General features: G+C 49.0%; 1 protein-coding gene across 3 annotated transcripts in view; it reads left to right on the forward strand.

The window, feature by feature from the left end:
• The window catches only part of galnt9 (polypeptide N-acetylgalactosaminyltransferase 9), a 92,128-nt gene extending 67,369 nt beyond the window's left edge, over positions 1-24,759 (forward strand). For all 3 annotated transcript variants that reach the window (XM_086207521.1, XM_086207522.1, XM_086207524.1), the window contains 8 exons: positions 3,266-3,451; positions 7,339-7,476; positions 9,898-9,993; positions 15,408-15,575; positions 15,672-17,775; positions 17,858-17,949; positions 19,665-19,844; positions 20,105-24,759. In XM_086207521.1, the coding sequence (XP_086063647.1) occupies positions 3,266-3,451; positions 7,339-7,476; positions 9,898-9,993; positions 15,408-15,575; positions 15,672-15,818 (735 nt within the window). In that variant the 3' untranslated portion in view covers positions 15,819-17,775; positions 17,858-17,949; positions 19,665-19,844; positions 20,105-24,759. The remainder of the gene's footprint in view (positions 1-3,265; positions 3,452-7,338; positions 7,477-9,897; positions 9,994-15,407; positions 15,576-15,671; positions 17,776-17,857; positions 17,950-19,664; positions 19,845-20,104) is intronic.
• The last annotated feature ends 959 nt before the right edge of the window (positions 24,760-25,718 follow it).

The following is a 25,718-nucleotide window of genomic DNA, read 5'->3' on the forward strand; positions in this document are numbered from 1 at the left end:
GAGGGAGGGTGCGGTACACGGACACGTAGACAATAATGGGCAGTAAATAAATGCACAAATGTATCTGCACAGCAAGCGGCTGGAAGGACGTGGTGAACTCAAGTTCTGGGCTTTGCTTTGAAGTCCCTTTTGGGTGTCTAGTAGCTTCCTTACATTGTGACCGACAGCAAACTGTGTCGTGATGTATGATCGAAACCAAAGAGCTCATTGGGGTGATTACTACCTTCCCCCGGTGCAGTGGGTTGAAACATAGTGTGTTTATATTCAGATGTAAGAGAGAAACTGCTGCCTCCTCTTCATTACTGACTAAAATACTTCAGTAAACGTGTTGCTGCACTTCAATGAAGACTGATTTGATGTAAAGAGATGCTAAAGCTGCCCTGCTAGACTGGTTAGCTAACAGGTTTCTGACCCTCTGGAGATGCTGGTGGAGAAAATATTGATCTTCAATTTGCTTTTAGTGTCGGCAGGCAAACTCCTCACTGCAATTACACATACACCCATTTTCAATTACCCATCAGTGCACATATCCAGAATCACTTAACAAACAGACCCTCACACACACACACACACACTCAGAGTTATTGATTTTAAACAGGAAACCTGGATAAAGGAAGCAAAGACAGATGTTTTTACCGAGCATGATGGAGGGGGGAAAGGTATCACACATGCACCCACATAAACTCACCAGCCATGAAAGGCTTTTGAGGAAAAGCAGTACTTGTTATGGGCAGCAGCAATGCAAATACTTCTAAAGTACTAATGGATTTTTCAGGCCAGGGTCACCACGGATCAGGAGCTGTGAAGATGAGGGGTCGGCCAGGCAGTGGCGGCGCCACGGCCCCAGCAAATCGCTCCACTTCTGAGACAGAGGACACGATGAGAGCGAAAGAAGGGCCTTGATTAACGTACAATTAAAGTCAAGCTCTCACACACCCTCGAGTGTTGCAGAAACATGTGAATTATGATAATTGGGACTCGGTAAATGTTTGATAGGTTCTCATTTCCATGAAAGCGGCGGCACACTTGCTACATGTCTGGAGGCTGCCGACATCTTTGCTGCCTGCTGGAGCAGGCGATGGAGCTGCTGCTGCTCATGTGACCTGGCTGTTTAATCATCATCAGTCCTCCGCTTGTTTGAACACTGCAGGTGACCGATGATGTTCCCAACTTATTCTACCACCACGTCCAGGGTGGACATGGTGGATAATCTCAGTGTTACAGTCCACGTTTGAGAGGAAAACATGAAACGTCTAAAAGCCGATCAAAACTCTTACATTCTCAGTCTTCCCTGGTTTTCTGTGGCTAGTTCAACACGCTCGGGAGATTTACAAGGAGAATCGTCAAGTGAAATGTGTGCTGCGCATCTCAATTAATGTGCCGCTGCATTGTGTGTTTATGGAGAGTGATTTGCCCAGAGACTGTAGCAGCTGATTCAGGCTGGCAGCTCCTGGAGGCACCAGGAGGTTTTCAGTCTCCAGTTTTTCCAAGGTTAGAAAATAAAAGTTGCAGTGATCGTAAGTTGTCAATGTTGTCTTGGATTGCATTTAACCTCCCTCAACAGAAGAGGAAGTTTGGCTCATTGCAATGGCGATCAGGTGGCCGTCGCATGCATAGAATCATTTCTTGATTCCTTAACAAATGTGGCTCTTGGAGTCAGGAAGGGACAGGCTGCCACTCTCAGGCCTCACCCCCAGTGACCGTTCTTGTAGCTTTCTGCTGTGAACCTTCTTAATTGAATGGCCAAATGTAAATCAATGAGGGATGATCAATACTGAAAATATTGGTTCCTCTCACACCCATGTTCCCGTCTGAGAATACATCTCAGGAAAAAATGAATTTGAGCTTTTTCCTTGAACCAGTAAATGTATGAATGTGAAATTAAATGTGGCTTGTAATTCTTGAGAGAGCTTCTTTCGCTCGCCAGCTGCCTCCCACTGTAAAACTCCTGATGGTTCTAAAATTATCATTTTCTTTTTGCACTGGAAAGTCAGGTCTTTGGCAGTTAATGAAGTACTAATACAGGTACTTTGAATATGATGCTGTGATTTCCACTTTTACCAATTGACACTATTTAAATTACTAATACAGTATAGTGTGGTAAAAGTATTGGTAAGGAGATGTTAGCCACGATGCGGCCAGGCTGGATTCTACCAAAGCGACTTCCCTGAGTGAGTAGACGGCGCTGCAGAGTTAACCGCTCGCTCCAGGGATCACATGATGTCCCCTGGCATTAAACAAACACAGTCAGCTAAAATATCTGCCTTTACTCGCTCTGGAACTGAGAAAATAGTTTTACAGCAGTGTTCCCCTCTACCGCTGCGCAGTGGGCATGGCTTTTGGTTCAGGGAGAAGTTAATGGTTCAGAACATCTGGTGTCGTTGGCCATGATCATGACGAGGCGGTGGGGGTGAAGGCTCCAGGTTGTGTGAGTGTATGGATGTGAACGTGCACTGTCACACTCGGATGCCCCTGTGTGAGAGTCAAAGTGCCCCCCGCTGCACGGCTCAGCCCAGATCTGCTGATTTCCATTCTGTTTATGAGTCCAGGTTGCTGTTTTCAGACGGTTTTAAAATTCTGATCTTGTGTTGCGCCCTGAGAGATGAGTGACGAGTGTGCTGCCACTCTTCTGCTACGGCGGGTCTGTTTGCCTGAGCGTTAAAACATCCCTCAGTCCTCCAGCAATCCATACTTTGTGTTGCGATGGATGACATAGATTTATTGCCTGGCTTTACATATCACTCTTTATCCAGACAGCTCTCAGGTGCTCCGGTTTCTGCTTGTCGCAGGTAAGTCTCGGAGGGTTTTTGTATTTATGGGCCAGATGACACTCAGAGGTTTATTGAGTTTCCTCTCAGTTCAGCAAAGCATAGCAACTGCTAGTTGTATGATCCAGAGAATGTGTAGCACGTTAAAGATAGCCGCGTACACAAATGGGAGAGACTATGGTGGAAGGCTCGACCAACCAACAACAAGCGGTTCAAAAGAGTTGTTCATTTGTTTCTACTGTCACGTCTCCACGCTGCCTGACGCTCAGGAGTCGGTCCAGAGACTTTCCTCAGCCCTCCAGGCAGCCACCAACGAGACCCCGAGAAGTGCCACATTTCAGTACTTGAATTTTGACATGGAGGTTCAGGAATGTGTGAGTGAAGTGACAAATGTTTCCTGTCACATGACCCCCCCCCCCCCCCCCCCCCAGCTTCATGGACTCCAGCAGTTCTTTTGAATTCCACTTTTAATTGGACTCTTTGTTGCTGCTGTCCAGGTGTGGCAGTGTGGGGGAAGTATGGAAGTCCTGCCGTGTGCCCGAGTCGCCCACATCGAGCGCACCAAGAAGCCCTACAACAATGACATTGATTACTATGCTAAGCGCAATGCCCTGCGAGCCGCCGAAGTGTGGATGGATGAATACAAATCCCACGTCTACATGGCCTGGAACATTCCCATGAATGTAAGTTTCTCTGTCAAAGATTACTCTCGCTCCCTCGGCTCCCTCGGCTCCCTCTTTTCTATTCTCACTCGCTCATTCAGACATGCAGCCCAGGTCTCAGGAGACACCAGTCAATAGAAATTCAGATTTCATCCCACTTGACCTTCACACTGGTGGCAGAGCAGAGCAGCGGTGGAGTCTCAGTCCAGACGGACAGGAGACGTGCACCAAGCCAATGAGACGAGTCTAATCAGCCTATTTTCATACACATCAGTTTAGCTTAATTGCTTCCAATGGTCTATTGAAATTGGCTGCAAAATAATAAACAGCTACTTTGATTAATGAAGAGTTTAGTATTGAATCTTAATTGCCTCCTCAACCTCACAGAACCAGTTGATTGTCAGTGAAGGACGTCAGAAGACCTCAGAATGCCGCTGACGTTCCTGACTGACTGTCACGCACTCCTCTGATACGCTGATGATGCCTGCATGTTGCCCACAAATTGGACAAAAACATCATTACAGGAGAATTCTCTAAATGCAGGCAGGAAGTGTCAAGTGTAAATACAACAATTGTGTGTGGAGACGTGGGTACTGGGGGGTCGAGGGAGGGGGGCTTCAATCAGACTGCAGCCTTTCTTCAGTGCAATTACAAACACAGCACTGTGGCATGTTATTACCGCATGTCCTGTGGTGCAGAGTTACTCTGTGTACAGTACAACGACGTATGGCTACGATTATTCCATTCCACCCCCCCAACTCAAACATACATACACACACACACACACACACACACACACACACACACACACACACACCTCCTACCTGTACACAATACAACCATTCTTGTTATTAGCTAAGCTACCGACTGAGAGCGCAATTACTCTGTGGGAGGAGGCTTTATGATGTACTACAATGGCCGACTCCACACCCACACTCCAGCTCCACAACAGCAGACGATTAGGCTTGCTATTGTTGTTGTTGTTGTCGTTGTTGTTGTTGTTGTTGTTGCTCTGGCTGGCAGCCCAGTCAGAACCTTGTGACCTGCAGGGATCGTTCTGAAGTGCTAAAGCTACCACCCCCTATTAGCAACACCTAAACTGTCCCGAAAAATCCAGCATAATCCAGGTCTTCTTTATCCAGCTGGATGCTCGGAAATCTAAAAAAATCCTTGGATTTCAGACAAAAACCAACAAGAAGACTTGGATAATATCGGACGGTGACACACAGGGTTTGTAAATTCATGAGTTTAGACAGTTTATCTGTTGTTAGCCTTCAAGCTAAATACGCATGGGTGGCTCTTTCTTAATTCTGGAGTCACATAGAAGAAACGCAGGAGGAAGAAACACCTTTGTGAGCTCAAGACTCCTGGCAGTGAGTACTTAAAGGCCAAATATAGTTTTTAGGTGAAGTATCGCTTGAACTCGATGGAAATTTGTTGTGTTATGTTGTCAAACTATGAGATGACTTGTAACTGCATCAGTTAATATAAGACAAGACATTCAACACTAATTCACAAAGTAATTTCATCCCAGCGCCACAGAAACCATGGCAACAGGAAGTCAGTTAGCATCCTTTCACCCTGCTTCAGCTACGTAGCGCTCTAGAAAGGAACGGACGAACCGGACCCAATTAAAATCTCTTGATTCAAGGGTTCTATGGTCACATGTGACACTGTTGTTTGTGAGGTCATGATTATATAACATGTCATCTGGGAGACACACACACGCACACACACAAATACACAAAGCAAAGCTACTGTGCTATCCAAGACACAAGAGTAGTCAGGACCAGAGACGTGGCTGAGGGTGGTCAGTTTCAGGTGCTCCTGGTGTTTCAGGTGCTCCCGGTGTTTCTGCTGCTCCAGGTGTTTCAGGTGCTCCCAGTGTCAGGTGCTCCCGGTGTTTCAGGTGCTCCCTGTGTTTCAGGTGCTCAAGGTGTTTCAGGTGCTCCCTGTGTTTCAGGTGCTCCCGGTGTTTCAGGTGCTCCCGGTGTTTCTGCTGCTCCAGGTGTTTCAGGTGCTCCCAGTGTCAGGTGCTCCCGGTGTTTCAGGTGCTCCCGGTGTTTCAGGTGCTCCCTGTGTTTCAGGTGCTCCCGGTGTTTCAGGTGCTCCCGGTGTTTCAGCTGCTCCAGGTGTTTCAGGTGCTCCCGGTGTTTCAGGTGCTCCCGGTGTTTCAGGTGCTCCCAGTGTTTCAGCTGCTCCAGGTGTTTCAGGTGCTCCCGGTGTTTCAGGTGCTCCCAGTGTTTCAGCTGCTCCAGGTGTTTCAGGTGCTCCCAGTGTCAGGTGCTCCAGGTGTTTCAGGTGCTCCCTGTGTTTCAGGTGCTCCAGGTGTTTCAGGTGCTCCCTGTGTTTCAGGTGCTCCAGGTGTTTCAGGTGCTCCCGGTGTTTCAGGTGCTCCAGGTGTTTCAGGTGCTCCCGGTGTTTTCGGTGCTCCCGGTGTTTCAGGTGCTCCTGGTGTTTCAGGTACTCCAGGTGTTTCAGGTGCTCCCGGTGTTTCAGGTGCTCCAGGTGTTTCAGGTGCTCCCGGTGTCAGGTGCTCCAGGTGTTTCAGGTGCTCCCGGTGTTTCAGGTGCTCCCGGTGTTTCAGGTGCTCCAGGTGTCAGGTGCTCCCGGTGTTTCAGGTGCTCCAGGTGTTTCAGGTGCTCCAGGTGTCAGGTGCTCCCGGTGTTTCAGGTGCTCCCTGTGTTTCAGGTGCTCCAGGTGATTCAGGTGCTCCCTGTGTTTCAGGTGCTCCATGTGTTTCAGGTGCTCCCGGTGTTTCAGGTGCTCCAGGTGTCAGGTGCTCAAGGTGTTTCAGGTGCTCAAGGTGTTTCAGGTGCTCAAGGTGTTTCAGGTGCTCAAGGTGTTTCAGGTGCTCCCGGTGTTTCAGGTGCTCCAGGTGTTTCAGGTGCTCCCGGTGTCAGGTGCTCCAGGTGTTTCAGGTGCTCCCGGTGTTTCAGGTGCTCCCGGTGTTTCAGGTGCTCCAGGTGTCAGGTGCTCCAGGTGTTTCAGGTGCTCCAGGTGTCAGGTGCTCCCGGTGTTTCAGGTGCTCCCTGTGTTTCAGGTGCTCCAGGTGATTCAGGTGCTCCCTGTGTTTCAGGTGCTCCAGGTGATTCAGGTGCTCCCTGTGTTTCAGGTGCTCCCGGTGTTTCAGGTGCTCCAGGTGTTTCAGGTGCTCCAGGTGTCAGGTGCTCAAGGTGTTTCAGGTGCTCAAGGTGTTTCAGGTGCTCAAGGTGTTTCAGGTGCTCCCTGTGTTTCAGGTGCTCCAGGTGTTTCAGGTGCTCCCTGTGTTTCAGGTGCTCCAGGTGTTTCAGGTGCTCCAGGTTTTTCAGGTGCTCCCGGTGTTCTTGGTCTGTGTGTATCTGGATGTGTTGTGTGTATTTGCAGTGTTTTTATGCTGCACACGCGTTTGATGAAGCTGTGTTCTCAGTCTTCTGGTGTTGCCACTGTCTGTGCCGGTCCTCAGCCACTGTGGTTTTACTTTCACTCTGATTACTAATGGCTGCTCAGCCAGGATGAGACCACACACACACAAAGGCACACCCCTGACACTTTACAGTGACTGACACCTCACTGGATCACTGGATTACACTGGATCCTGAAACCCATAATGAATTAATCTTGAAATATAGTGATATTAAATATTTTATTTTATTTTAAATACACACACACACACACCTATACACATCTTGTGTGTGCGTGTGTGTTCTGAGCCAGATAGATCATTGATTATTTCCCCTAAATCAGTCTGAAAGCACCACGAGGGCTCAGCTAATCAGAGTTTCCTCTCATGATGCTTCGTCTCTCCGTCTGGTAACTCGGCGCCTGTTGCGTTCAGCACCTCAACGCCTGGCTGCTGCTTCCTGCTCTCAGGTAAGTAAAGTTCCTGCCGGCTTGGATTGTTTTAATCTCCTGCTGTTTGCCAACAGAACCCTGGGGTTGATTTTGGAGATGTCTCCGAGCGCCTGGCTTTGAGAAAAAGACTCCAGTGTCGGAATTTCCGCTGGTACCTTGAGCACGTCTACCCCGAGATGCGTATCTACAACAACACCATCACATACGGCGAGGTGAGCCCACATGTCCTTGTCTGCGGTTTCAAGAAACAATGTGGTTTTGAAGATAAATGACAGGAAGTTAGACGGAGAGGACTTTTAGCTTCTGTCGGTAGCGAATATGCGGTAGCTTCTGTAAAACTCTGCACATCAACAGTGATTAAGCACAGATTAATCAGTGCAGATAAACAATCCCACCACAGTAATGAGCTTACTCCCCACATTAATGATTATTCTTAAAAGATAATACAAATGAATTAACTGTATCCAGTTTAAGGCAAAGGTATCTTGTTGCTATAGCAATGCAGAATCACCAGACAGGATTAGACGCCATTTCCTCATAATGAATTTTAATTAAACTCTTATTAGTTTTCCCGTCTTACTTGATTGTTTTGGGCTTGGCTGCACACGCAGCACAGTGGGGGAAGAAAACAGGATTATGACAGGTTGAAGAATTGAACACACATTCCAGAGTCAGACGCCGTTCAGAGGCACGCACGCAGGCATCCACAGCTCTTGGTCTCCTGTCAATGTCAACGCTGGAAAACAGAAGCAGAACAATATTCCCCACAAAAGTGACGTCAGAATACATCAGAATTAACCTCTCGATCCATCAGATCTCACAAGCATCTTTGTTTCCACGCCTCTTGTTTTGGTTTTCCTCTGGTGGCCAGCCAGTGGGCTCCACGCAGCACGCCGACTTAAGCGCCACTATTTCAGATCTGTTGACAATCTGAAAAATAGTTACCTTGTGTTGCCACACAGCTGCCGCAGTAGAAGTGTGTGTCATCAGTCACTGAGCATCAGTGCCGCAGCCGGCCACGCTGGTCAGAGCAGCGGACCGGAACCCTTCCTGACAACAGTGCATGATAGATATGTCACAGTCTGGAAATGAAGCCATACGCATTCAAATCACACCAGCTGATGATCAATGCACGCCATCTGGGGCCAGGAGGAGAGGCAGAGACAGAACCGGGACCGATGGCTGCATGCTGATATCCTGTCATGGCCTGGCCGTCAGTCTGAGGTTATCAGTCACTGCTGGAGGTGGCAGCAGCTGCAACACGCATGCAGGAGGGAACCGTTCTAAATACACACATTGATTTGCTTTCTTTTTCACTTCTGCAGCAAATGTGATCACAACAAGGAGCAGAAACCACCAGCAGCATGTCAATATCCACGAGATGTAGATAGACGAGGCAGTATTGCTGACATACTGTACATAACCACTTCCTGTGACAGATTTTTACTGCCCAAGGTACTTTTAAATTCTAAATCTTTGAGAGGTACAACTTGAATAACTTGTCCTGTCAAAGAAAGAAATCGAAATGAAATCTCTTTCCCCCAAATAGCAAAACCCAGAAATCAGTTCTCTTAGTAGAACGTCTGGTTCCCTGGTCTCCAGGTCAGGGACCTGAAATCAGGGGTGTGGCTCCCAGCAGCTGAAGATATGAGCAGGTTCAGTTCTACATCAGATCCACCAGACCAGTGGATGTTGGAGGTTCAGTTCTACATCAGATCCACCAGTAAACACCAGACTAATGGATGGTGGAGGTTCAGTTCTACATCAGATCCACCAGTAAACACCAGACCGGTGGATGTTGGAGGTTCAGGTCTACATCAGATCCACCAGTAAACACCAGACTGGTGGATGTTGGAGGTTCAGGTCTACATCAGATCCACTAGTAAACACCAGACTGGTGGATGTTGGAGGTTCAGTTCTACATCAGATCCACCAGTAAACACCAGACTGGTGGATGTTGGAGGTTCAGGTCTACATCAGATCCACTAGTAAACACCAGACTGGTGGATGGTGGAGGTTCAGGTCTACATCAGATCCACCAGTAACACCAGACTGGTGGATGGTGGAGGTTCAGGTCTACATCAGATCCACCAGTAACACCAGACTGGTGGATGGTGGAGGTTCAGTTCTATATCAGGGTGGTGGAGTGGTGGAGTCTTAAAAACCTGGGTTGCTAACAAGAGCCTAGAGGAGCCTACAGAGGTCATGGAGGTCATTAAAGGTCATCAGGGGGAAACACAAGAAGCCTGAAGCTTAGTGGTGGTGACCTTGAAGTCATGTGACCCTGGTGTAGCTCCTCCCTAGGCTACCGTTAGCTTAGCACTGCTAACATCCAGGCTTCCAGCATCATCAGAGGGTTCATTAGTGAAGATGATCTTGATGAACTGAACCTGGAAGATCATCAACTTTTGTTCAGCTGATTTACTGGTTCAATCACCACAATCACATGGAGCGATCCTATTGGCTGCTGGGGGAGGAGCCAGGAGATGACCACTTCCTGTTGGTGGAGGCACCTGGAGATGCTCACTTCCTGTTGGTGGGGGAACCAGGAAATGACCACTTCCTGGTTGTCCATTTCATTTTTAAGTAAAGATGGATGTGAAGGCTGCAGCACCTCTGGTTGTATCTTTCAGGTGAGGAACAGCAAGGCTAGCGGCTACTGCCTGGACCAGGGCTCCGAGGATGACGACAAAGCCATCCTGTACCCGTGTCATGGCATGTCCTCACAGGTCAGACCGCAATCATCTTTGTGTGTTCAGTGAGAGTGAGACATTGAACTGGAAATGCACAGACACTGCTCAGTTACAGTGCTGACAAGGACTCTGCCTGCAGCTGCATTACATTCACACGCACCACGTCCAGCGTGATGTCAAACTCGTGGTCGTTCACTGGTGATCAGCGCGTCCAACATATTCAGGCTCTTTAGTAGGTCAGAGTAGAAGCTGAGTCCCCAGCAGCAGAGTGACGCACTCTTGTAGAGAGGCTTCCTGATGAACGGGCCTGACTGGACAGCAGAAGAGACGGTAGGACATGTTTCTACCATCAGGTGGAACAAAGCGTCCAAGGTGACGCAACATCGTGACTGGAACAAAGCGAGGACGTTTCCAGGGGCTGTTTTTAGCTGCTCAGCAGGCAAAGACAGAAAAGTGGGCCACTCCCAGGTGAGAATATGTGAATATGAAGTGAGACGCTGCTGGAGAAGAGAAAAGACTGTGTGTGTGCGTGTGTGTGTGTGTGTGCGCGTGTGTGTGTGTGCGTGTGCGTGTGTGTGTTCCACATACCTGGGTCCTGCATATAGCAGGAGAATAGCACTGTGGGTGGGAGAGCTTGTGTTCCGTCTCAGAATCACAACTGAAGTTTATTGGCAGCTAAAGTTTCAGGACTCTGTGTAGTCGGTTCACAAACACTGAAGTAGTGAAAAACAAATACTGAAGTATTCGATCAGGCAGTCAGTGAAATAATACTTGAAATAGGATTATTTGCATATGTTTATTATTTTTAGAGCCACAATATGGTAGTATAAGTATCCGTAAAACACACACATATGTATGTATCTATGTATTTATGTACGTTTGTATACGTGTGTGTATGTGTGTTTATATATTACATATACATATATACACACGTATACTTATATATGTGGCTATGTGGCACACACACACACACACACACATAAATATATATATGTCAGTGTGCATTAGAAGGAACTACCAGGACGCTACTACTACTACTGCTACTACTGCTACTACTACTACTACTACTGCTACTACTACTGCTACTACTGCTACTAATGTTCCACTTTCCCTTCACTGAATGTTCTTCAAGCTTCTGTTTAGTCCAGTAGCACAGTCTCACTCACAGTTTCACAGTTTCAGTGAATTCATTTTTCAAAGGGATGTATTTATCTGTGGAAGGTACTTAACTCAGTGTACAGACCCAGAACCCTGGAGGTCCGTGAGCCTCCGGGATCAGGAACCAATTCGAGCCTTAGGGGCCCCAGCCTTGTTGCTGTGATGGGCGGTTCTGGTCCGGATGGAGCTTCCTGCCAGAGTCTTTCACACTTCAACTTGTTAGTGCAGTCACACTGAAGCCGGTCATTTGTCAATCCTTCATGACAGGGACGACCGCACGGAGGCCAGCAGCTCGCCGGCGTCTCCTCCAGTGAGGGAACGCTTCCCGTTAATCCCGCTGCCTCAGGGACGGCACAAATGGAGATGAATTCTCCACCTTTGAGTCATTAAATTACGGTGATGACCAACATTGCTGTGAGCAGCACCAATTCAATTGTGCGGGACCCTGATTTTGTATTCTTTTACAATCGCGTCTTTTACATGTGAAACAAGTAGAATTGCTGGAATAAATCTTTATTGTGCTGCTGAGGAATGAGTCTGTGAGCCGCCTCTCCCAGTGGAAATGTAAATCGTGGATAATTCTTCACCTCTGTGCTAAAGTGCACTGCAAAGAAAGTAAAGTCCTCCTGGTTGCTCGATAGATGCACAGCCAGCAGTTCACCTAAATGATGCATTCCTTTTCTTTGTCCTCCTCTTTATGCCTTTACACGACACCTTTAATAGTGAAGTATTGCAGAATATGGCAAATTATGAGAGGAATCCCAGCTATGTGCGCTGATGGCAACCTCGGTTCCCCTCATACAGGGCCTCTTATATCCCTGCAGGTTTGTGGAGAGGCAGCGTCCCTCGTGGAGACGACACGTGCTTCAGCTTCTAAGAATATTTGCTGTAATCGGTAGCAAGAACGAGTTCAACAGCTCCTGGAGGAGCCAGGTAGTAGAAGAGTAGAGATTACACCAAGGCGCCAGCGCTGCATCCTGTGATTTACTGTATTTTGTCACAGGGTTGCAGCACAATTAATCAGCTAATTTGAAAATACTGATTAACTTGACCTCCAAAAGTGGCAGCAAAACTTTTGCTCCAGCAGAGCCGCTGGAAAGCTGCTGCCGAGGTTAATTGGCTCAGTAGAATAATTTCCCTGCGTTAATTATTTGTTATGGTCCCATTTTAAATGTATTAGCGTATAAAAGGCTGTCAGACGGAGCTGTAAACAGGCATTAGAGGGGATTAAACTGGGTTTTCCTGGTGCCAACTCATAGTTCACACCTCCAATCTTCTTAAAGCCTGACAGACAGCAGCACATGATGCCTGTGATAGGAACGACCTCCGCGATAAGAGTTCGCAGCTCTGGTCGGACATGAAAATGTGTGACATTTCTTAGTCTACGGAATGATCCTCATCAGCATCCTTCGGAACTGCAGCGCCGGCTCCTGGGAACCTTGAGTGACACGCGAAGAGGCACTTTATTGTTTCAGTATTTGTTCTGAGTGGCCCTGTAGGGCAGAACATTGGATTAAAAGCCACTTGCATTCTGTCTTCTTACAAGGTGCAACACCCACACAGGCCACTTAGTTCTGAGTCTCTCTTGGGGATGAAAGCTCCAGAAACCTTCCACTCACAAACACTCAGACATCACCATGCCAGCAGGCAGAACCAGTGAAGGGCAGCAGGAGACCCCCCACCGCAGCCTGTCTCAGATGATAGTCACAAGAACCCGCATTTGCGAAGGTTCTGTCTCGGTCCGACCTTCAGAACATCCGTCTCCAGGTCATGTGAATCGTTGGAGACCTTCTCAGCCGTCTGGATTCACAGGTTATTCCAGAGCTGCAGCCTGCTGCCGTACTGAAGACCTCCCATCTTTTTGTACCATTTTTCCGAGGATCGTTCCCATAAATAATAAATGCCAACTGTATCCTTATGTAATAGATCCGTATCATCGCAGCTGTTTATGTGCAGCGTTCAACAGTCGAGTTTGGAGGAGCCTTTCACAAGCTGCACACTGCAGTGTGGTCCTGTTCTACACGTCAAGACACAATGACAGTTGCACAGATTTGATTGTGTCATATTTTCTGATTGAGCAGACGCTTTCATCCAAAGTGACTCGTACTCCAGCAGACCCTGGAGAGAGCACTAAATCAAACAGAGTGCAAGCAGACGGGATAAAGATGTCTGAGGCATTTTAGGAGAGGAGGAGCTCTTGGAGGACTTGAGTCTTCAAGTGATGCTTGATGCTTGGATAGCGTTGGCTTCCTCGCTCTCACGTGGAGAGACGATGAACCGTCGTGAGTGGCGGGATGGTGACGGAAGAGCTGAAGGCTGCGTGGACGATACAAGAATGTGAGGCGAATGTTCCAGTTTCCATCACACGCTCTGTTGGTCCGGAGGATTTATTGTCCCAAGAATGGCAGTGACTCACTCACACCACTTCTCTGCAGGTGGGAGATGTAAACGGCTTGGGTTGGGAACGCAGACAAAAAACAAAACAAATCTAAGTTTTTCTGCTGCTCAGCAAGAGCGTTCCACGAAGCGCCAGATTTCCAGGCTCCGTTTGCTAAGACATCAGTTTCTCTAGTTCACCGTACAGTAAGTCCAGGAGACTGGAATCAAACCTGTGTACTTTCTTCAAAAGCAACAAGTGATGGAAGTCTCCTGCCTTGCCAGCATCCAAGAACAGCAGCGTGGCGTCTGTGTGTCCTCAGCTTCTCTCCTCTGATTATCATCCGCCCTCTCACCGGTGATCGCTCTCCTCCTTGGAAACCGGAGCTGCTTTCATCAGGAGCATCAACGCCAGGAGACACTTTTCCTAGATCCCCCCCCACCACACACACACACACACACACACACATACACACACACACACACACACACACCACCACCACTGTTATCTCCGACGCTCTGATCACTGCTGGTTGATGTGAGAGGCACCAAACGCCAGCGTGGGGAAGTCCGACCAGACGGCAGATTCACTGGCTCCCTCAGTACTGTGAAACAGGTTTGTGGCAGAGATACGCTGAGTCAGCAGTGTGAGAACTCGCAGGGTAAAAGTCCCACTCCAGCTTTCATGACCGAGTCCAGAAAACTTCCTGATCCCTCAGCAAATGTTGCTGAAAATGAATCCCATCTTGAACTTTTCTGTTTGACTGCATAAAAACAACACAACAAACTAAAGTGTTGTCAGTAAAACAGCTTTTTGGATTTGTCGTCTGGCAGCGGCAACAAAAACCTGAGTCTGGCCAAAGTTATAGCTGGCAGTTGCACAGTTAGCCTGAGCTAAAGCTACTTATTGATTTTTACAACCCACCTGTAAATGGAAATATCTATTTTATGATCCGACGTCCTGGTCATCAATTTAGCTGTTCCGCATAATTAAACTAGAGGGGCGCTGGATTAAACCAGAGAGAGCAGACCTCCGCCAAGGCCGCCGTAAATGAATGCAGTTTTTCACCATGTTAAATGGATCCGTCTCAATTTTAATGTTCCTGAGCTTAAATTCCTTGGCCCGAGTTACACCCCTTCATCAAGTTTTGTGAAAATCAGCCTGGCAACTTTTGTGTAATCCTGCGTGGAGACTAACAACCAGCTGATGTGGGTGAACACAATCATCCATCTGTTGCTTGTGGAGCTTTTGAGTGTGCTGGAACATTCTGGGATAGAAGAATCTTTGTATATTTAGCTTGAAGCTAATGGAGACTGACGGCTAACAACAGCGGAACGATCCAAAAAACACCAGCTTACCGACTCGCCAGGTCCTCGTCTGCTTACATAAAATCAATAAAACCAAAACTTTTAACATTTCCAAGTCGGCAGCAGTTCACCGTCTTGCAGCAGAAGTGAGACGGTTCGTTCTGAGCTGCAGTCACACTGTTAGTGGGTCACTGATCCTCCTGCTGGATCAAGGAGACCTGGACAGGTGGTGACCAGATGTCTCTGGACAGTTTACCTACTGTTAGCCGTCTGCCACTGTTAGCTTCAAGCTAAATGTACCTGGCTGGCTCTTCCTGCATTCTGGGGTCAAAAAGAAGTGATGCAGGAGGGGAAAACATCTTAGTGAGCTAAATACTCCTGTTAGCAAGTACTTGGAGGCTAAGATACACTTTTGGGTTGAGGTATCACTTTGAGCTACTTTTAAATCACATATTTTGATGTATTAAGAAATCAACTAATTTCCAATATGAATCGTGGACAAACAGCTGCTGCTGCACTCCCTCTCTCCCTCTTTCCTTCCTTCTGCTTCTCCCGCTACCCCCCCCCCCCCTTACACCAGCATAACGCCCCTGTGCCCTCTGCTCCAGCTGGCCCGCTACTCCACCGAGGGGCTCCTCCAGCTGGGACCTCTGGGCTCCACCACCTTCCTGCCTGACACTAAATGCCTCGTTGATGACGGCAGAGGACGCACGCCCAGCCTGAAGAAATGTGACGCCGTCTCCAGGATTTCCCAGAGGCTTTGGGACTTCACCCAGGTAAATGACAACACCCTGAATACCTGTGACTGATGTCATGACCACAGCGGGGACTCTGAGTGTCTGTGTCTGTATTTGTTTGTCTGTCTGGCTCAGAACGGTCCGATCATCAGCAGGGACACCGGTCGATGTTTGGAGGTTGAAATGTCCAAAGATGCCAACTTTGGCCTTCGGCTGGTGGTGCAGAGATGCTCCGGTCAGAAGTGGATCATACGAAACTGGATTAAGCACCCCAGGCATTAGCGCCAGCGAGCCTCCAGCCAGACATTTTGGGCGGTGTGATGTCACGCTGTGGACAGTTGAGAGCAAAGCAGGGACTGGCAGTGCTGCAGCCTCCACTGCACTTTGAGCTCCCTCGGACCACAGAGCTTTCAGGTCTTAAAGAAGAATCTGATGAGTTGACGTGCTCCTGAGCAATGCTACAGCACGCCATTGCCAGGGCAACGGCCTGCATCTCTTGACATTCAGCTACGTGTATAGAACAGACTAGCACCTGAGAGTAGCTCCAGATGCTAAGTCTACCAGTTCTTTTGATTCCATGGTGAAACTCTCAGATCTATGAGTGTTTGGGTTGTCTTGTGTGGGAATTGGAACAAATCCGAGCCGAACTGCTGACCACGACCATGTCAAAGTGATTCTTTTGGATTTAGAAAATTGCTTCAGACACGTTTGCAGCCCTGGAAAGACTTGAAGGATAATTCTGGTGTGTTTCACTGTCTGACCACAGCTTCCTATACTAGAACGGTTCCAGTAACGTAGGTCTCCAAACATCAGTCGGACCGAGAGACAGAGGCCGTCAGTGCCACGACGCCAGAGTTACCCTTCATCGTCCAACCAGGAGCCGTTTCACCTTCCAGGGATCAACAAACTCCCAGAGGAAGCTTGAGTTGACAAACTGAAGGTGGAATATTTGTGAGTCTTTAGCGCCAGAGCAGCTGATCAGAGTCGTATTTTCACCTCGAGTTGAGCGAGTGCTTAACTTCTCTATCAAAGCCATCATTAACGCAGCAGCGAGGCCACGATCCACCATCAGTGACCTCCCGTGTGTCTTTATTTACAAATGATGTAACTTTGCTTTTAGTCAGAGGGAACTGATGGAGTTCACCAGCACCCGCGAGAGGCTGACCTGCTCCGGCTGACCTGCTCCGGCTGACCTGCTCCGGCTGAGCTCCTCTCTCCTTCCTCCTGTCCCTCCGGGTTCCTGAGGGAGCAGCAATAGGAGGATTCGCCAGCACACGACGCCCGAATACAGAATGACACAGCCGCCATAGCTGTGGGACGCGGGATTTGCTCTCGTGATTGACAGAGACATCTGACCATCAGACAGTTATTCGATTTTATCTTTTGTCACAGTCGGTGTGGTCGCGTTGACAACATAGACCCAGTTAACACCAGCAAGAGAAACTGGTCGTCATATTTGAGTGGAGTTGGATGTTCTTAACGCACGATGATGGCGTGTAGGACGGCCAATGATGGCGAGTAGGACGGCTGTTAACTTCCTCCTGACACAAACCTAAGAAAATCAAATCAGGGAGACTAACAGGAAGATTGCACCTCCAACAAGCAGGAGGAGGGAAAGCAGACTGGGGAGGGAGGTGTGATGTCCTGATCAGGAGGGAGGAGTCCAACTAGCAGGTTACCGTGGTTAGGGTTTAGCTCTGACTAACTAGCTCTGGGTTTAGTTAACCTCTTCTTTTGGAACCCCCTCCCAACATACTCTCTCTCTCCCCCTCTCTCTCTCTCCCCTCCCCTCTCCATCCCCCCCCCCCCCCCCCCCCCCGTTCCGGCTGGTTCTCTGTGGATGGACACGAGCAATCATGTGCCTTTTCGTCCTCTGTTGGTTTTGCGTTGCTTCATCTGACCAGGAATGTCGCTCCCACAAGCATGTACCCACTTATTGCTATATAAACGATGTATACAGCAGTCTACTGATAGTAATATATTGTAAAGAGTGAAACATTGATATCCGTCCTCTGGTAACAGTTAGGATAATAAATCATTTTTATGATGAGCTGTGTCACTTTCACTTCTCATGACTTTCACAACACTCAAAGATTTTTGCTCCTCGTCTGTCGTCAGCTGTTTGTCTTCATCGGTGCTTTAGAGGACGTGAGACCAAACAGGAGGAAGGAGAGGAGAACCTGTCAAACGCTGGAGGTCCTCGCTGACCGTGGCGATGGGACTTGTGGAGCCACATCAGGTTGGAAGCGTTTGATGGAGGATTTTTCCTCGGGGTCAAACGTGCTGCCAGTGCCTAAATCCGTCCTTCACTCTGCTTTCAGGCTCTACCGATTCATTCCGAGGAGTTTTGCTGCTTTGTGACGTCAGAACGCTCAGAGAACCGAGCGGGTCACGGTCCAACAGTTGATTGGAGGTAAAAGCCAGCTACCAAGAACCCTTCTGGTTCAGTTCTGTAAAACAAGGACACTGGTGGACAGTAGCAGAGAGTGTCCTGGTCCTCATCACAGCTCTGGGAAGTCGGGAAAACAAATGTAGGGTCAGCATTGGTCATGACCCCCGTGACCCCATCGACCTACATTTGCTATCGCTCCTACCTGCCACAAGCACCAGTAGGAGTCAGTGGCCCACAGGTCGGGGCCGCGGTCAGGAACCTGAACGCCCTTTGATGAGGCTGAGAGTGCGAATGTGCTTCTGACGAGAGCCCCTCAACCCCCCGCCTGCAGGGGGAGTCTGTGTCCGTGTTCCCTCCCAGAGGAAGACGGGGCGACAGTGAGCGATGGGCCGGAGTCAAAGGAGAGGCTGGGCGGGCGGGGGGGCATCACAAGGACACCACATCTGTCTCATGGACGGGACTCGCGTCCATGCTCATCCTGATGCTGACAATGTCTTTTTATGGCTGGACTGCAGCCAAGAAGTAGAGGTGACTTCATTATTCAGCTGCAGGCAGGGGGCGGGGCAGGGGGCGGGGCAGTGTTTCTGTGGTGAGACCAAACCAATGGAAGAATGTGCTTCAACATTAGAGAGCCGTCCAAGGTGCATTTGTCTGCAGAAAACCTGACAGCAATTACTGAGCTGTTTGGAGAGACAGAACAGACATGTGCTGCCACCGCCGCCGCCACAGCCGCCACACCAACGAGGACAAAAGTGCTGAAGTTTTAATGAGCAAGTAGGTAGATTGTGTTGCTGATGTCAGGGGTGAACGTTCATTTACCTCCTTAATCTCCCACAATAAATTCAAAATGACCTTTTTTGTTGATGTCTACTCAAACACTTCACCACACGCCAACGCCATGGTGACACCGGCTGTCCTGAACAGCTAAAATAATTGTGTCACAATGATATTTCACCTCTTTAATATTCCTGATCCCAGCCAGAGCCTCCGCTGTCCTGGACTCGTGACCACAAAGTCTTGTCATATTTTCCCTTCTCTGTTGCTTGGTCAGGAAACAGGCGCCGAGTAGGCGGAGCAAACAGAAGATTTAAACTCTCTGTCTGTTTCTGAGTGAAGGAAGTCTGGCAGTGGTTTCATCCCCTGAAGTCATCAAACCTTCAGTCCTGCAGACATGGCACCGTCCGAGCGTCTCAGTCCAGCCTGCCACGCCCCAGGAACCCAGAGGAGACGGCGGTCAGTGACCAGCAGCATGGTGTCGATGAATGTCGGCTCCAGCGGGGCAGCGAATATGAGAAGTGGGACGAAGCAGGGCCGGACATGTACACCCGCTTCAAAGGAACCATGTTGGACCTGCAGTCACGATATTGTGTTTGTGTACTATTACTGTATATGTGCAGTATTTTACACCTTCATACTGCGTAATGCTGAACTTCCCCACCGAGACTTAGAAAACAGAGGGATGAACGAGTGAAAAGAGTTTGGTTGCAGGTGAACAAAAGTGATGCTTTGGGCTCTTCAGTAGCCAAATGGGCAAAACTTGGTGAGGACTTTGAAAGGCGCTCTGCTCTCCTGGCATGGCGCTCGCACGCTAACGAGACACTCGCTATCGACAGCTAGCAGTCAGATCAAACGCAGAGCAGAGCAGTTTATCTCTTTGTCTCTATGCATCTCTCTTTAGGTGCACGGTGCAATTTCCTAATAAACAATAATTGCTTTATTCTGTCAATACTGCACAGGGGCGACGGCGGCTCAGTTCTTCTGTTCTGCTGATGAGATGAGAGACGGAGGAGAGCTGCTATGGGCCTGAACAGCTTGTGGATCTTCTAATGAGATCTCCAGAGATGAGCAGAGCAGTAGCTCCAAGACACAATTAGGCCCAGCGTTGCTCTGCCTGCCAGATAGGAGGCAGCACCAAGGTGCTACGTGTGTGTGTGTGTGTGTCTGTCTGTCTGTCTGTGTGTGTGTGTCTGTCTGTCTGTGCGTGTGTGTGCGCGCGCACTGATATACACACTGTGATAAATAATACATCTTTTTTCTGGACTCTATTGCAACACACAATGACTGATGTCCTCTGAATGGCCTGTGTATTAAATGACTTCCATTGATTTATTTCATTTCAAGCTGCACGTATTGTTGGGCTGGTTATATTTCATGCAGCAAAATGTGCTTTCTATAGGTTCTGGACTGTAGCTGCTGGGATCGACTTCTTCCTCGGTGCTTGGCTGGTTGGGGAACTGGTCTCTGGCCCGCCGCTTCACACTGCAGCTGCTCAAACGAACCCAGCCGACGAGGAAAGCAGCTCGGGGGTTCAACATAGCTGCTGTAAACCAATGAGGTGGGAGCGGCCCTGCAGGCCTCCACCAAGAGAGAAACAGGTTTGATGTGTTTGGTGAATCTGCTCTTGATGAAAAACTCTCCACTGGGACAATTAAGGAACCAAGTCAAGGAATCTCTGTTCTGTCGAACGACTGTTACAACATAAACATTCATATTCAAGCTTCTGAGTCTTCATTTTGCTAGAATCCAAGTGGGAACGTACATTTTTCAAGGCTGAAGCATCCGGCCAACTAAATGATGGCCTGCAGTCTCGATCAGCAGCACCAGCATTCCCTCCAAGGGCAGCAACCATGCTTCAAGTCCCGTGACAGGCGGCAGCAAGGAGCCCAACCTGCGGCGGTAAATGAAGAAGACACTGTGAGCCTCACTGGTCAGGACCTGCACGTGTCCTCCTCTCACTGCTGTGAAGGAACAAACTGAGGTTCTCCAGAGTTCTTAGAGAGAACAGAGTAAAACCTTAATAACAGTTCATAGCTTGAATAATCATCGACATGGTCCACACCTACTCACCGAGGACGCTCACTGACCTCTGTGACCCCGGCAGCACCACTGGACCGGCTGCTGGTGTCCGGGACCCACCCAGGACAGTGGACTCAAGGAGGGCAGTCCTGATCATGAAGGACCCCAGACGGGTTTGATCCCTCCAGCTGCCAGCCAGTAACCCGGCTCCACAGCAGCTAAGGTGAACAGGAACATGGTCCAATACACGAGCAGGACCCAGAAAAGAACTGGTAGCAGTACCAGAGGAACCCAGCACCAGCGACTGGTGGATAGACTGCAGGACCAGGCAGACCCACCTGACACCACCTGGATGGACCAGAGCCTCAGTGTGCCTGAGCGGCACTCATATGGATACTGGAGAGCTGGGAAACGTCCAACATCGGCAGAACACTGAGAACCTTCATCGAGAACTCAGGAAGCTCAGGAGAACAACTCTGGAGAACCACTCCAGGCTGCTCAGGTGAGCCTCAGGTGTTACATACCAAGGTGATGCACCATCCCTGCTGCTCTGCATAGACCTGAACCCCTCAGCCGCATCACCACTAGGACTGGCACGGATCTGGTTCTGAAGTGGATCCACCACCAGTCTCCTCCTCTAGATGATGAGATCCAGCTGTAGGCAGGAATGAGCAAGACATGGACTCACGGATCCACATCACCAGGATCTACAGCAGCGACACCAGGGCACTGTGGTTGGGTGTCCTATAAAAACGCCACTCCAGTACTTCTGGGGGCTGATTAGCCCCTGCACGTCTGTATAGCTGTTCTTTCATTTCTGTACTTCACGCACAAGAAGTAAACCTTGAGTAGTAGAACTGCAGTTCTGTGTGAACAGGGGGTGAAATCATGTTGTCTCTCCATCAGAACTGTCTGACGGAGCCGGGGAGCTGCACCAGCTTCTTTTTTCCTGGTAGGATACGAGGTTACGAGAAGCAGCTCGCAGCGCTGAATCGGTTTCCACTCACATCCGCCGCCCAGTGTGTGAGGCCCAAAGGGCAGATTTATGCTAATTTGCTCCATCAAGGTCAGACAGTCTCCTCTGCGCTCCCACATCTCTGTTCTCTTCACAGCGATGTGGGCGATGACTTGAATGGTGCCATTTCTCTAAACAACACAATGACTGGAGGGGAAAGTGGAAGCAACCTCTCTGCGAAGCTCCTTCACCCGAGAACGCCGTCTGCAGCTCCATCAACAGAAACCTCTCACTCTGAGTCTCTGGTTCTGGTTGGTGGAGGCGCGTCGTGTACGTGTCAGCACCTGGCCGGTCACGTGCCAGAGAATCACTGGGACGCCCCCTTTGTGAATTAAAACTGCATTTCTAAGCCCTAAAACCAAACATGAGTTCAAGCTTTCGGGAGTTGCAGTGACAGAAGTTTCACGACTGTTTGCAGTTGACACAAAGTCACACGGCGGCTTGAAGTTTCCTCCTGACTCATAAATTCTTGTCGAGCGCAGGATTTCTGCTGTGAACTGCACTTTAATGTGGGAGAGAAGCACAGCAAGAGTCAGTGACGATAAAGAAGTGCAGTTTAATTTCAGTGCCAAGGATTATTTGGATCAGTGATTGTGTCACTTTCCTAAAACCCTGTCGAGGCTGCCGGCGTGCAGCAGAGTGCTGCTCTCCTCTATTTTGATGCATTTACTGGGTAACGTGCACACGCGGCGCTCCGGAGGCTTTGCGGCGAGTGCTGTGGAGGATTCTGGGCAACCTGACTTTGATAACATCCCCTGGAGCAGAACAGAGGGCCGGCGTGTCAATGTAACGACAGCATGCGCCATGTGACCGCAGTGTGAATATTTGTCATCTAAAATCGAGCCGTGACGCGCAGGCAGCCGCGTCCTCTGTGTCAGAGAGAGATCTCGCTGCATGGCTAAATGTCTTGGCTGCCATATTGACCACCGTTATTTCCACACTTCAAAGACGCTCAGCAGAGCTCTGATTGGACTGTACCACCTCACTGATGACGGCGTTTCTCACCTTCTCCTGCATAAACCACTGGTTGAGGTTCCCGGATGAAGAACTGGTTACAGCCGGGAGGAGCAGCTCGAGCCTAACAACGCTCCCGTGAAGCCAGCTACGTACCTGATGCTAGCAGCTTCCTGCCACCGACCCACCTGGAAGCACTACACTGTGAATATGTACCTCCACAAGCTGTGCCTGTCACCGTGACCTTGACCTTTGACCCTGCCCAAGTCCTCCTTGAGTCCCAATGGATGTTGTGTTAAAGGGAGGTGGCAGTGACATTTGACCACCACATTAGTTCATCCTAAAGTTCCAATTTGTGCCACTTGACGCTTCATTACATGTGAGGGTTACCACATGACCAAACAGGGACCCTCACATCACATGCTTGCGGTTGCTGCTGCTGCTGCTAATGGTGCAGCTGCGTGTGTAGCTGTCCAAGCCGGCCTGCACCCTCACCTGCCTGTAATTTACCAAGGTTTGACTCTGGCAGCGAACTTTTGATCGACGACACATTTCCAGCCCTTGACAGTCTGAGTGAACCCACGGTTCGATGGCTGTTCCTGTGATGCGGCGAATCTTGGTTGGTGATGAGGTCGATGGTTCCCTCCTGGAAATGGAGGCAACTGGTTTCATTTCTCCTAAACGTGGCGCTGAGTGAATGTAGGTCAGCTTGTGCACACGTGAGCGGAGGTCAGAACAGAACACAGCAGGAAGTTGTTTATGAATCACGCGGCACACAAACCCTGAAATACAACAGCAGGTTACAGGTGAAGCCGCGCAGCTGCAGGATGAAGAGAGAGAATCCAGAGCTGCACGTGCTTGTGATGTTCTACAGTTTTTATGCAGAAACCGTCTCAGAGCTGAGGGAGGAGCACCCCCCCCCCTCCAGGAATCATTTGTGGAGGAACTTAATGATGACATCACTTCACGTAGGTTGACCGTCAGCAAAACGTGGTGAGGCAGGTCATGTGGAGGTGGTGCGAAGATGGAGGCAGCTAATTGAATTGTCACCGGTGCTCTGCTGTCATGCTGTCCTGCTGCCTGATTGGCTGCCGTCCAGGCCTCTAATAACACGGATGAATGGAATCAATCTCACCGTGCAGTTGTGTGGTAATGGGCTTCTACACGTTCATGCATCTGCGTATTCACAGGCTTGAAGGGACTTCTAAGGCTGCAGCGTGGAGGCGGTGACCAGATAACCGATGTGATCCTGTGCTAAACTCTGCGTTCTCTAGATCCCACGTAGAACCCCTGGAGCGCTCCAGCTAACACGTGCCCACACAGGCGAGGATGACGCCATCACACTCACGACCTGCCCACAGAGGTTCCTGCATCAGCTCAGTCAAATATAAAACCTTGGAAATGCTCCTGATTCAGCTCGGGGTCGTCGTGCCACAGCGCCTCCTGTGCTGGGACGCGTCGGACGGGGGGAAGTGAAGCGGATCCACCACGTGACGTCGTCCTGTCATTTCTTCTTATTTGCACAACACTTTTATGTCCCTGCTCAGTTTTTGTCACTGGGATGTGACTCATCCTGAACGTTTCTGTATCTCATTGTCTGGACGAGGCACATCTGCTGGTGTCTCATCTTAACTTCAAGGCTCCTGCATGACATCTGCTGCTAAAACTACTCGACTTTTTATTGAAATTAATTTAAAGCTGCTTTAACCAAATTGTTTGAATGCACCGATACGATCAGAGAAAATTCTCATCAGACCTGTTTAATTACGTCGTTATTAGAAGCTGTTAGCAGCTGGCTGGGGAACAGCGTGCAGCTCTTGCGAGTTTCCTCCGTTTTTTGTTTTTTTTTCCAGAGACAAAAACATCAGGTGGCCAGAAACACGGAGCGAAAGACGACCTTCAGGGATGTGTCGCTGGACTGTGGTCAGACGCAGTTTTCACTGTGACTGCTGAGTTGAAGTTTCTCTCCGTCAAAAAGAATAAAAGTGAATCGTTTCAAATGTAAAAAAAAATCCCTCTGTCCTCATGTCTTTGACAAGATTAAATCCGCAACCGATCATGTGATAGCAAGCAAGGTGTGTGCATTGCTGGTGGGTTCTGGGTCTGGGTCTGGGGTCTGGGTTGGATTCTGTCTGTTAGTGTATACTGTTGGCCCTTCACTCACTACTATGCTACAGTAGTTTAGTGAACTCAAAGTGTTCTGTTTAATATTATTAGAATTACAGCAGTACTATTAATAGAAGCAGTAGTAGTAGTAGCAGCAGCAGTAGTATTAATAGAAGCAGTAGCAGTAGTAGCAGCAGTAGTAGTATTAATAGAAGCAGCAGTAGCAGTAGTAGAAGCAGCAGTAGCAGTAGTAGTAGCAGCAGTAGTATTAATAGAAGCAGTAGTAGCAGTAGTAGAAGCAGCAGTAGCAGTAGTAGTAGCAGCAGTAGCAGCAGTAGTAGCAGTAGTAGTAGTATTAATAGAAGCAGCAGCAGCAGTAGTAGTAGCAGCAGTAGCAGCAGTAGTAGTATTAATAGAAGCAGTAGTAGCAGTAGTAGAAGCAGCAGTAGCAGTAGTAGTAGCAGCAGTAGCAGCAGTAGTAGCAGTAGTAGTAGTATTAATAGAAGCAGCAGCAGCAGTAGTAGTAGCAGCAGTAGCAGCAGTAGTAGCAGTAGTAGTAGTATTAATAGAAGCAGCAGCAGCAGTAGTAGTAGCAGCAGTAGCAGCAGTAGTAGCAGTAGTAGTATTAATAGAAGCAGCAGTAGCAGCAGTAGTAGTCGTAGTAGAGCCGCACTTGTGTGCAGCTCAGATTACGGGAGGGAACGTTGGAACCTCCCTCCTGTGGCTGGTCAGGTGAAGCCCACTGCAGCAGGTGAGGCTCCCGGGGGAGGAGTCAGTGCAGAGTCATGGGTCCAGCAGCTCCACCCTTCACCAGTATTTCTGGTGTATTTGCTGTTACACGGTAACTCTGCAACAAGCAGAGGTGTTTAACATTCCAAATATGCAGAGGAAGGACGAAGACTTTGCAAATGTCAGTTCT

This window comes from Aulostomus chinensis, chromosome 6 (assembly GCF_037954235.1).
Source record: "Aulostomus chinensis isolate RoL2024-O1b breed Wild chromosome 6, RoL_Achi_v1.0, whole genome shotgun sequence".
Classification (NCBI taxonomy): domain Eukaryota; kingdom Metazoa; phylum Chordata; class Actinopteri; order Syngnathiformes; family Aulostomidae; genus Aulostomus; species Aulostomus chinensis.